The sequence below is a fragment of the Oncorhynchus mykiss genome, chromosome 9, assembly GCF_013265735.2.
Source record: "Oncorhynchus mykiss isolate Arlee chromosome 9, USDA_OmykA_1.1, whole genome shotgun sequence".
Taxonomy (NCBI): domain Eukaryota; kingdom Metazoa; phylum Chordata; class Actinopteri; order Salmoniformes; family Salmonidae; genus Oncorhynchus; species Oncorhynchus mykiss.
The window spans coordinates 7,954,039-7,967,839 of NC_048573.1; the positions used below are offsets into that span (position 1 = coordinate 7,954,039).

The 13,801-nt window shown below is 46.1% G+C and overlaps 1 protein-coding gene across 3 annotated transcripts in view; it reads left to right on the forward strand.

The window, feature by feature from the left end:
* The window catches only part of LOC110518778 (pyruvate carboxylase, mitochondrial), a 490,506-nt gene that overhangs the window by 437,150 nt on the left and 39,555 nt on the right, over positions 1–13,801 (forward strand). For all 3 annotated transcript variants that reach the window (XM_036987220.1, XM_036987221.1, XM_036987222.1), the window contains 4 exons: positions 2,890–2,985; positions 3,463–3,611; positions 9,630–9,701; positions 11,032–11,139. In XM_036987220.1, coding sequence (XP_036843115.1) covers positions 2,890–2,985; positions 3,463–3,611; positions 9,630–9,701; positions 11,032–11,139 — 425 coding nt within the window. The remainder of the gene's footprint in view (positions 1–2,889; positions 2,986–3,462; positions 3,612–9,629; positions 9,702–11,031; positions 11,140–13,801) is intronic.

Sequence of the window (13,801 nt, forward strand, 5' to 3'; positions counted from 1 at the left end):
AAGGATCCAAATCCCCACCCTGTCACACCTGACAGGAGAGAAAGGATCCAAATCCCCACCCTGTCACACCTGACAGGAGAGAAAGGATCCAAATCCCCACCCTGTCACACCTGACAGGAGAGGAAGGATCCATATCCCCACCCACCCTGTCACACCTGAGAACAGAGGAAGGATCCAACTCTCCCCTTGGCTTCACACCTGAGTGATGATGTTGCTCTTGTCTTAGCGTTTAAATCATTTGCATTCCTCCCATCACAGGCAGACGCACACACACACACACACACACACACACACACACACACACACACACACACACACACACACACACACACACACACACACACACACACATATACATACACACACACATACACACACATAAACACACACACACACACACACACACACACACACACACACACACATATACACACACACACACACACACACACACACACACACACACACACACATACACACACACATACATACACACACACATACACACACATAAACACACACACACACACACACACACACACACACACACACACATATACACACCCACACACACAAACACCAACAAGCTCTCACAGTCTCACAGTGCGGACATTGACGTCTATCCAAGTTGATCTAAACGTCACATTTCCAGGTGTTTTTGACGGGTAAACTCAGGATCCTTTTCGTTTTTTGCAAAATGTCCGATTTAGAACATGCACACACCATTGCCCAAAGCGTGTGAAATAGATCATGATCAACAATAACAATAACAAGAGAATAAAGACATTTCAAAGGTCGTCGATGTGAAAATAGGTAAAGTACAAAAAAGGTAAAATAAATCAACATAAATATGGGTTGTATTTACAATGGTGTTTGTTCTTCACTGGTTGACCTTTTCTTGTGGCAACAGGTCACACATCTTGCTGCTGTGATGTCACACTGTGGAATTTCACCCAGTAGATATGGGAGTTTATCAACATTGGGTTTTTTTTTTAAATTCTTTGTGGATCTGTGTAATCTGAGGGCAATATGTGTCTCTAATATGGTCATACATTGGACAGGAGGTCAAAAACAACTTGTATAAACGTCTCAGTCTGCAGTAAGACTATGCGATCTGGTTGGTGTGTGTGTGTGTGTCTGTGTGTGTGTGTGTGTGTGTGTGTGTGTGTGTGTGTGTGTGTGTGTGTGTGTGTGTGTGTGTGTGTGTGTGTGTAGTGTGTGTGTAGTGTGTAGTGTGTGTGTGTGTGTGTGTGTGTGTGTGTCTCTCTCTCTTGTCTGCAACGCTACAGAGCAGAGTTGGTTAATTGAGTTGTCTAGAAGATGTCAGTTTATTTAGCTTGACAGCTGTAGCAGTGCACACACACACACTCTCATAGACACACACACACACACACACAAACTGTACACATACACACACACACACACACACACACTGTACACACACCGTCCGAGCGATATTGAGCATTATTTATTCAAGCCGTGCTGTATCTGTTATCAGCTCATTTGACGGGACAGTTTTCACTGCAGACCACTCAACCGGGAGACGTGACAACACACACACCCACAGAGGCAGGCAGACACACACACACACACACACACACAAACCAACTAGGTCTCACAGTCTCACTGTAGAATTAGTTTCTCTGAACATCAAATTTAGGATTTGGCTCCAAACTTGTTTTTAACACCCTGGGTTTGACTCCTCCACTGTTTCCTCCTCTGTGGTTTGACTCCTCCACTGTCTCCTCCTCTGTGGTTTGACTCCTCCTCTGTGGTTTGACTCCTCCTCTGTGGTTTGACTCCTCCACTGTCTCCTCTTCTGTGGTTTGACTCCTCCTCTATGGTTTGACTCCTCCACTGTCTCCTCCTCTGTGGTTTGACTCCTCCTCTGTGGTTCGACTCCTCCTCTGTGGTTCGACTCCTCCTCTGTGGTTTGACTCCTCCTCTGTGGTTTGACTCCTCCTCTGTGGTTTGACTCCTCCTCTGTGGTTTGACTCCTCCTCCTGCTGCTCAGCGTTGTTCTGTTTCGCCGAACATTACTTTTCTAACACACAACATTCTGATCCAGACTCATGGTTTCACGCCCATCTGCCCTGTACACAACGTTCTGATCCAGACTCATGGGATCACGTCCATCTGCCACACAACGTTCTGATCCAGACTCATGGGATCACGTCCATCTGCCACACAACGTTCTGATCCAGACTCATGGGATCACGCCCATCTGCCCTGTCCACAACATTCTGATCCAGACTCATGGTTTCACGCCCATCTGCCCTGTACACAACGTTCTGATCCAGACTCATGGTTTCACGCCCATCTGCCCTGTACACAACGTTCTGATCCAGACTCATGGGATCACGTCCATCTGCCACGCAACGTTCTGATCCAGACTCATGGGATCACGTCCATCTGCCACACAACGTTCTGATCCAGACTCATGGGATCACGTCCATCTGCCACACAACGTTCTGATCCAGACTCATGGTTTCACGCCCATCTGCCCTGTACACAACGTTCTGATCCAGACTCATGGTTTCAAGCCCATCTGCCCTGTACACAACGTGCTAGCAACACTTGACAGTGGCCGGTTTTGAAGGCACTTCTCAACGTCCTCAGGATATGAGGACGTTGAAGTCACTCTTGAGCGAAATGCCTGAACATACCATACACAGACTCACAACACGTCATTCTCTCTCTCTCTCTCTCTCTCTCTCTCTCTCTCTCTCTCTCTCCATCTCTCTCTCTCTCTCTCTCTCTCTCTCTCTCTCCATCTCTCTCTCTCTCTCTCTCTCTCTCTCTCTCTCTCTCTCTCTCTCTCTCCATCTCTCTCTCTCTCTCTCTCTCTCTCTCTCTCTCTCCATCTCTCTCTCTCCCTCTCTCTCTCAGGTATTGCCTTAGAGAAGGTGTTTGATTATAGTGAGTACTGGGAGGTGACTAGAGGGCTGTATGCTCCGTTTGACTGCACTGCTACAATGAAGTCAGGTAAGACATGGACACACACACACACATCTAGCTTTCTGTCTCCCTCTCACACACATACACATACACACACACATACACACACACACACACACACACACACACACACACACACACACACACACACACACACACACACACACACATACAGCAACACACACACACACACACACACACACACACACACACACACACATACAGCAACACACACACACACACACACACACACACAGCAACACACACACACACACATACACACACACACACACACACACACCCACACACACACACATACAGCAACACGCACACATACAAACCCATACACACACACACATACACACCCATACACATCCATACACACACACACACGCACACACATACATACAGCAACACACACACACACGCACACACACACATAAAGCAACACACACATACACACTCACCTCCTGTCTCTCTCTCTCTCTCTCTCTCTCACTCCAGGTAACGCTGATGTGTATGAGAATGAGATTCCAGGCGGTCAGTACACCAACCTTCACTTCCAGGCCCACAGCATGGGGCTGGGAAACAAGTTTAAACAAGTCAAGAAGTCCTACTCAGAGGCTAACAAACTACTGGGGGATCTGATCAAGGTAAGGAGAGATGAAGGGAGAGAGCGAGAGGGGGTTGTTACCTAGACTTGGTCCTAGAGGGAGAGGGGTTAGGAGGTTGTTACCTAGACTTGGTCCTAGAGGGAGACGGGGGAGGAGGTTGTTACCTAGACTTGGTCCTAGAGGGAGAGGGGGTGAGGAGGTTGCTACCTAGACTTGGTCCTAGAGGGAGAGGGGGTGAGGAGGTTGTTACCTAGACTTGGTCCTAGAGGGAGACGGGGTGAGGAGGTTGTTACCTAGACTTGGTCCTAGAGGGAGACGGGATGAGGAGGTTGCTACCTAGACTTGGTCCTAGAGGGAGACGGGGAAGGGAGGTTGTTACCTAGACTTGGTCCTAGAGGGAGAGGGGGAAGGAGGTTATTACCTAGACTTGGTCCTAGAGGGAGAGGGGGAAGGGATGTTGCTACCTAGACTTGGTCCTAGAGGGAGAGGGGGAAGGGAGGTTGCTACCTAGACTTGGTCCTAGAGGGAGAGGGGGAAGGGAGGTTGTTACCTAGACTTGGACCTAGAGGGAGAGGGGTGAGGAGGTTGTTACCTAGACTTGGTCCTAGAGGGAGATGGGTGAGGAGGTTGTTACCTAGACTTGGACCTAGAGGGAGAGGGGTGAGGAGGTTGTTACCTAGACTTGGACCTAGAAGGAGAGGGGTGAGGAGGTTGTTACCTAGACTTGGTGCTAGACTTGTCGCTCCTGAACCGCTTGCCATGCGGTAGCCTGGATATAAGATATAAGACGTGCTCTAGTAGTTTTTACTGTAGGTTTGACACTGGGGAAAGTCCAAACTGACGTTGCCTGAAAATGGCATCATATCCTCCATTAAGTGCACTACTTCTGTGCAGTGTACCAGGTGTTAACTGTGTGGCTGACTGAGATGTGTTATAATGCATGTCCTTGTCTTGATAGTGTTTGTCTCTGTAGTCTGTCTGGGGTTTAAGTCTCTGTTTGTTTCAAATATTTTCTGCATTGGATATTTAAGATCTATTGTTCTCCTTATCTCATCCCTCTCATCGTGCCCTGTCTCCAACCCTCTCATCGTGCCCTGTCTCCAACCTACTCATCGTGCCTTCTCTCATCCCTCTCATCGTGCCTTCTCTCCTCCCTCTCATCGTGCCTTCTCTCCTCCCTCTCATCGTGCCTTCTCTCCTCCCTCTCATCGTGCCCTGTCTCCTCCCTCTCACCGTGCCTTCTCTTCTCCCTCTCATCGTGCCTTCTCTCCTCCCTCTCATCGTGCCTTCTCTCATCCCTCTCATCGTGCCTTCTCTCGTCCCTCTCATCGTGCCTTCTCTCGTCCCTCTCATCGTGCCCTGTCTCCTCCCTCTCATCGTGCCCTGTCTCCTCCCTCTCATTGTGCCTTCTCTCGTCCCTCTCATCGTGCCCTGTCTCCTCCCTCTCATCGTGCCCTGTCTCCTCCCTCTCATCGTGCCCTGTCTCCTCCCTCTCATCGTGCCGTGTCTCCTCCTTCTCATTGTGCTGCAGCAAGTCAGCACCTCAAGAATAAATGTCAGTTGGCTTTTCATAGCCGATAATTCAGAGTTTGAGACAGCAGGTGCAGTAGAGAGCGAGAGAGTTGAAAACAGCAGGTCTGGGACAGGTAGCACATCCGGTGAACAGGTCAGGATTCCATAGCAGCAGGCAGAACAGTTGAAACTGGAGCAGCAGCACGACCACGTGGACTGGGGACAGCAAGGAGTCATCAGGCTAGGTAGTCCTGAGGCATGGTCCTAGAGATCAGGTTCCTCCGGGAGGGGAGATAGAGAATTAGAGGGAGCTTAAATTCACACAGGACACTGGATAAGACAGGAGAATTACACCAGATATAACAGACTGACCCTAGTCCCCCGACACATACACTATGGCAGCATAGATACTGGAGGCTGAAACAGGAGGGGTCAGGAGACACTGTGGCCCCATCCGATGATACCCCCGGACAGGGCCAAAAAGGCAGGATATAACCCCACCCACTTTGCCAAAACACAGCCCCCACACCACTAGAAGGATATCAACAGACAACCAACTTACTACCTTGAGACGAGGCTGAGTATAGCCCATGAAGATCTCCACCACAGCACAAACCTGAGGATGTGCCAACCCAGACAGGAAGATCACGCCAGTGACTCAACCCACTCAAGTGACGCACCCTTCTTAGGGACGGCATGAAAGAGCACCAGTAAACCAGTGACTCAGCCCCTGTAATAGGGTTAGAGGCAGAGAATCCCAGTGGAAAGAGGGGAACCGACCAGGCAGAGACAGCAAGGGCAGTTCGTTGCTCCAGAGCCTTTCCGTTCACCTTCCCACTCCTGGGCCAGACTACACTCAATCATATGACCCACTGAAGAGATGAGTCTTCAGTACAGATTTAAACGTTGAGACTGAGTTTGCGTCTCTGACATGGGTAGGCAGACCATTCCATAAAAAAGGAGCTCTACAGGAGAAAGCCCTGCCTCCAGCTGTTTGCTTAGAAATTCTAGGGACAATAAGGAGGCCTGCGTCTTGTGACCGTAGCGTACATGTAGGTATGTACGGCAGGACCAAATCAGAGAGATAGTTAGGAGCAAGCCCATGTAATGCTTTGTAGGTTAGCAGTAAAACCTTGAAATCAGCCCTTGCCTTAACAAGAAGCCAGTGTAGAGAGGCAAACACTGGAGTAATGTGATGAAACATTTTGGGTTCTCGTCAAGATTTTATGCAGCCGTGTTTAGCACTAACTGAAGTTTATTTAGTGGCTTTATCCGGGTAGCCGGGAAGTAGAGCATTGCAGTAGTTGTATATAGAAGTGACAAAAGCATGGATTCAATTTTCATTTTTGGACAGAAAGGTTCTCTCATCATCACCTCCTCCCTCTCTTCTCTCCTTTCTCTCTTCTCTTCTCTCCTCTCCTCTTCTTTCTCCCCCTCTCTTCTCCTCTCCTCTCCTCTCCTCTCCCCTCTCTCCTCTCTTCTCCTCTTTCCCTCCTCTCCTCTCCTCTCCTCTCCTCTTTCCCTCCTCTCCTCTCCTCTCCTCTCCTCTCCTCTCCTCTCCTCTCCTCTCCTCTCCTCTCCTCTCCTCTTCTCTCCTCTCCTCTCCTCTGCTCTGCTCTCCTCTCCTCTCCTTTCTCCCCTCTCTCCTCCATCTTTCCCCTCCCTTTTCCCCTTCCCTCTCTCATTTCCTCTCCTCTCTGACAACACAAACACATCCTCAATGAATGCTTCCTCAGCGTTTAGTGCTACCTTGTTGCTCCCATCTCCCTGAGCCAAAACGATCAGAGATTAATACTAAATCCACTCTCTCTCCTCTCTCTCCCTCTGCTCGCTCTCTCTCTCTCTCTCTCTCTCTCTCTCTCGCTCCTCTCTCTCCCTCTGCTCGCTCTCTTTTTCACCTCTCCCTCAGTCACTCTCTCTCTCTCTCTCCCTCTGCTCGCTCTCTCTCTCTCTTTTTCACCACTCCCTCAGTCACTCTCTCTCTCTATCAGCAGTCACAGACAGAAAAATAGATAGAACCCTAAGAGTACCTGGGGACCCTCCCAAATGGCACCCTATTCCCTATACTTTACCCTTAGAGTCTATGGATTCTTCAATTACATTGAGCTGACTTCTGATTTCATGCTGGTCCTTCTTTTTCCGTAGTGTATTTCTGTATTGTTTTAGTGATTCACCAAAGTGAAGCCATGTGCTCAGGTTTTCTGAGTCTCGATGTCTTTGGTTGGATAGGTTTCTCAATTTCTTTCTTAGGGTTTTTTCATTCTTCATCAAACCATTTGTCCTGTCTGTCTGTCTGTCTGTCTGTCTGTCTGTCTGTCTGTCTGTCTGTCTGTCTGTCTGTCTGTCTGTCTGTCTGTCTGTCTGTCTGTCTGTCTGTCTGTCTCTCTGTCTCTGTCTCTCTCTCTGTCTCTGTCTCTGTCTCTCTCTCTCTCTCTACTTTCTTGTGTTCAATTATAGCTCTTCATAGCCAATGTGGAGGCCAGCTGTCTGGTTCCTGTCTCTCCTCTCTCTAGCTTTCCCATTATGAGAGTGTAGGTCTTGGCAGGTTAAACAGAATGGTTCCTGAATGGCATCCTAATTCCTATATAGTGCACTACTGTTAACCAGAGCCCTATGTGGTTAACTACTTCTGGGAAAATTGGAAAACACTAAACAAACAACAACACAAATAATTATCTATCCAAAACGGAGATGTATGGATAAACCACTTCTCCAATCTTTTTGGCTCTATAACAAAGAACAAACAACAAAAACAAATAGAGTTGAAGTCGGAAGTGTACATGATCACAGATCTTAGATATCTTAGAATCAACTATTAAAGACTACCAGAACCCACTGGATTCTCCAATGACCTCGAATGAACTACAGGACAAAAAACAATGAACTACAGAACTACGTATCCCACGTATCCCTAAGACGTTTTAACAGCAGACTACATTTCCTCAGTGAAAACAATATACTCAAATGTCAAATTGGTTTTTTTAACCAAATTACCGTGCGACAGACCACGTATGCACACCCAAACCGAGTAACAAAACAAAAACAAAGGCAAAGTCTTCTTCTCATTCTTTGTAGATTTCAAAAAAAGCTTTAACTCAATTTGGCATGAGGGTCTGCTATACAAATTGATGGTAAGTGGTGTTGGGGGAAAAACATGATAAAATCCATGTACACAAACAGACGGTTAATCCAGGCAGCAAAGAATTTGAAAACAAACCCAATTTTGATAAACTCCCAAATCTACTGGGTGAAATACCACAGTGTGTCATCACAGCAGCAAGATGTGTGACCTGTTGCCACAAGACAAGGGCAACCAGTAAAGAACACACACCATTGTAAATACGTCCCATACTCATGTTTATTTATTTTCCCTTTTGTACTTGAACTATTTGCACATAATATGACATCGGAAAGGTCTTTACTCTTTTGGAACTAGTGTGAGTGCAATATTTACTGTTAATATGTACTGTTTATTTCACTTTTGTTTATTATCTACTTCACTTGCTTTGGTAATGTTATCATATGTTTCCCATGCCAATAAAGCCCTTGAAATTGAATTGAGGGAAGGAGGGAGAGAGAGAGAGAAAGGGAGAGAGCTGTTTAAGAGGTGTTTTGGGTCCAATAAGTCACTATAGTTTAGACTGGAGGGCACAGTGGCACTGAGGAGACAGAGAGAGAGAATGAGGGAAAGAGGAAAGAGAAACAGAGAAAGGGACTGGGGATAGCTGTGATTAGAGAGAGAGAGAGAGAGAGAGAGAGAGAGAGAGAGAGAGAGAGAGAGAGAGAGAGAGAGAGAGAGAGAGAGAGAGAGACAGAGACAGAGACAGAGACAGAGACAGACACAGACACAGACACAGAGAGGAACTGCTGTGGTTACAGTTTTAACTATAAAAAAAAAATGAAGGGATTATAGGGAACTGATAAGACACACACAAAAAAAGGTACCTTGTCAGCTCGGGGATTTGAAATTGCAACCTTTCGGTTACTAGTCCAAACACTCTAACCACTAGGCTACCCTGTGTGTGTCTTATCAGTTGATGTTTTAACCTTGTTCATCTCTCTCTTTTTCCCTCTCTCTCTCCCCCCTCCATCTCTCTCCCCCCTCCATCTCTCTCTCCCCCCCTTCCTCTCTCTCTCCCCCCTTCCTCTCTCTCTCCCCCTCCATCTCTCTCCCCCCTCCATCTCTCTCTCCCCGCTTCCTCTCTCTCTCCCCGCTTCCTCTCTCTCTCCCCCCTTCCTCTCTCTCTCCCCCTCCATCTCTCTCTCTCCCCTCCATCCCTCTCCCCCCTCCATCTCTCTCCCCTCCATCTCTCTCTCCCCCCTCCATCCCTCTCTCCCCCTCCATCTCTCTCTCTCTCCCCCATCTCTCTCTCCCTTCCTCTCTCTCCCCCCCTCCATCTCTCTCTCCCCCCTCCATCTCTCTCTCCCCCCTCCATCTCTCTCTCCCCCCTCCATCTCTCTCTCTCTCCCCTCCATCTCTCTCTCTCTCCCCATCCATCTCTCCCCCCTCCATCTCTCTCTCTCCCCCCCTCCATCTCTCTCTAGGTGACTCCCAGCTCTAAGATTGTAGGAGACCTGGCTCAGTTCATGGTCCAGAACAACCTGACGAGAGAGGAAGTATGTACATTTATCTGTCTTTATATTCACTATTATATCTCTGTCTATTTATTGTTGCCGGGAACCATTCTACCAGGTCAACCACAATGTTGTGATTGTGGTTGTGGTTGTGGTTGTGATTGTGGTTGTGGTTGTGGTTGTGGTTGTGATTGTTGTTGTGATTGTGGTTGTGGTTGTGATTGTTGTTGTGATTGTGGTTGTGATTGTGGTTGTGGTTGTGGTTGTGATTGTTGTTGTGATTGTGGTTGTGATTGTGGTTGTGGTTGTGGTTGTGATTGTTGTTGTGATTGTGGTTGTGGTTGTGGTTGTGATTGTGATTGTGGTTGTGGTTGTGATTGTTGTTGTGATTTTGGTTGTGGTTGTGGTTGTGGTTGTGGTTGTGGTTGTGATTGTGATTGTGGTTGTGATTGTTGTTGTGATTGTGATTGTGGTTGTGGTTGTGATTGTGATTGTGGTTGTGGTTGTGGTTGTGGTTGTGATTGTTGTTGTGATTTTGGTTGTGGTTGTGGTTGTGGTTGTGATTGTGATTGTGGTTGTGGTTGTGATTGTTGTTGTGGTTGTGGTTGTGATTGTTGTTGTGATTGTGGTTGTGATTGTGGTTGTGGTTGTGGTTGTGATTGTGATTGTGGTTGTGGTTGTGATTGTTGTTGTGATTTTGGTTGTGGTTGTGGTTGTGGTTGTGGTTGTGGTTGTGATTGTGATTGTGGTTGTGATTGTTGTTGTGATTGTGATTGTGGTTGTGGTTGTGATTGTGATTGTGGTTGTGGTTGTGGTTGTGGTTGTGATTGTTGTTGTGATTTTGGTTGTGGTTGTGGTTGTGGTTGTGATTGTGATTGTGGTTGTGGTTGTGATTGTTGTTGTGATTGTGGTTGTGGTTGTGGTTGTGATTGTGATTGTGATTGTGGTTGTGGTTGTGATTGTTGTTGTGATTGTGATTGTGGTTGTGGTTGTGATTGTGATTGTGGTTGTGGTTGTGGTTGTGGTTGTGATTGTGGTTGTGATTGTGGTTGTGGTTGTGATTGTTGTTGTGATTGTGGTTGTGGTTGTGATTGTGGTTGTGGTTGTGATTGAGGTTGTGGTTGTGGTTGTGATTGTTGTTGTGGTTGTGATTGTTGTTGTGATTGTGGTTGTGATTGTGATTGTGATTGTGGTTGTGGTTGTGGTTGTGATTGTGGTTGTGGTTGTGATTGAGGTTGTGGTTGTGATTGTTGTTGTGGTTGTGATTGTTGTTGTGATTGTGGTTGTGATTGTGATTGTGATTGTGGTTGTGGTTGTGATTGTTGTTGTGGTTGTGATTGAGGTTGTGATTGTGATTGTGGTTGTTCTTCAGGTGGAGGAAAAAGCTGATGAGCTGTCCTTCCCTCTGTCTGTGGTGGAGTTTCTACAAGGACACATTGGGATACCGCACGGAGGCTTCCCCGAACCATTCAGGACCAGGGTAACACACAACCACACACAGGGAGACACTCACACAGGGAGAGACTCACACAGGGAGAGACTCACACAGGGAGACACTCACACAGGGAGACACTCACACAGGGAGAGACTCACACAGGGAGAGACTCACACAGGGAGAGACTCACACAGGGAGAGACTCACACAGGGAGAGACTCATACAGGGAGAGACTCACACAGGGAGACACTCACACAGGGAGAGACTCACACAGGTAGACACTCACACAGTTAGATACTCACACAGGGAGACACTCACACAGGGATGGACTCACACAGGGAGACACTCACACATTGAGAGACTCACACAGGGAGAGACTCACACAGGGAGACACTCACACAGGGAGAAATTCATACAGGGAGACACTCACACAGGGAGAGACTCACACAGGGAGAGACTCACACAGGGAGACACTCACACAGGGAGAGACTCACACAGGGAGAGACTCACACAGGGAGACACTCACACAGGGAGAAACTCATACAGGGAGACACTCACACAGGGAGAGACTCACACAGGGAGAGACTCACACAGGGAGACACTCACACAGGGAGAGACTCACACAGGGAGAGACTCACACAGGGAGACACTCATACAGGGAGAGACTCATACAGGGAGAGACTCACACAGGGAGACACTCACACAGGGAGAGACTCACACAGGTAGACACTCACACAGGGAGAGACTCACACAGGGAGACACTCACACAGGGATGGACTCACACACATATTACAGTATCATAGTTATTACAGTATCATAGTTATTACAGTATCACCTTTATTGCAGTATCATAGTTATTACAGTATCACCTTTATTACAGTATCATAGCTATTACAGTATCACACTTATTACAGTATCATATCTATTACAGTATCACCCTTATTACAGTATCATAGTTATTACAGTATCATATCTATTACAGTATCACCCTTATTACAGTATCATAGTTATTACAGTATCACCTTTATTACAGTATCGTTGTTATTACAGTATCACCGTTATTACAGCATCACCTTTATTGCAGTATCACCATTATTACAGTATCACCATTATTACAGTATCACCTTTATTACAGTATCACCATTATTACAGTATCAGTATTATTACAGTATCACCTTTATTACAGTATCACCTTTATTACAGTATCACCATTATTACACCATCTTTCCTCAGCAGAATTAGTTTCAACACACACACTCAAACATTACACACACACACTCTAATTTTACACACGTACACACACATACACACATTACACACATATACACACACTCAATCATTACACACATACACACACATAGACACATTACACACATACACACACACTGAAACATTACACATAAACTCACCCAAACATTACACACAAACACACTCAAACATTACACACAACACACTCAAACATTACACGCAAACACACCCAAACATTACACGCAAACACACTCAAACATTACTCACAAACACACCCAAACATTACACACAACACACTCAAACATTACACACAAACACACCCAAACATTACACGCAAACACACTCAAACATTACTCACAAACACACCCAAACATTACACATAAACTCACCCAAACATTACACACAAACACACTCAAACATTACACACAAACACACTCAAACATTACTCACAAACACACCCAAACATTACACATAAACTCACCCAAACATTACACACAAACACACTCAAACATTACACACAAACACACCCAAACATTACACGCAAACACACTCAAACATTACACACAAACACACTCAAACATTACTCACAAACACACCCAAACATTACACGCAAACACACTCAAACATTACACGCAAACACACTCAAACATTACTCACAAACACACCCAAACATTACACTCAAACACACCCAAACATTACACGCAAACACACTCAAACATTACACACAACACACTCAAACATTACACGCAAACACACTCAAACATTACACACAACACACTCAAACATTACACGCAAACACACTCAAACATTACTCACAAACACACCCAAACATTACACGCAAACACACCCAAACATTACACTCAAACACACTCAAACATTACTCACAAACACACCCAAACATTACACGCAAACACACTCAAACATTACACTCAAACACACCCAAACATTACACGCAAACACACACAAACATTACACTCAAACACACCCAAACATTACACTCAAACACACCCAAACATTACTCACAAACACACCCAAACATTACACTCAAACACACCCAAACATTACACGCAAACACACTCAAACATTACACACAACACACTCAAACATTACACGCAAACACACTCAAACATTACACACAACACACTCAAACATTACACGCAAACACACTCAAACATTACACACAACACACTCAAACATTACACGCAAACACACTCAAACATTACACACAACACACTCAAACATTACAGTCAAACACACCCAAACATTACACTCAAACACACCCAAACATTACACTCAAACACACTCAAACATTACTCACAAACACACCCAAACATTACACGCAAACACACTCAAACATTACACACAAACACACCCAAACATTACACGCAAACGCAAACACACTCAAACATTACACGCAAACACACTCAAACATTACACGCAAACACACTCAAACATTACA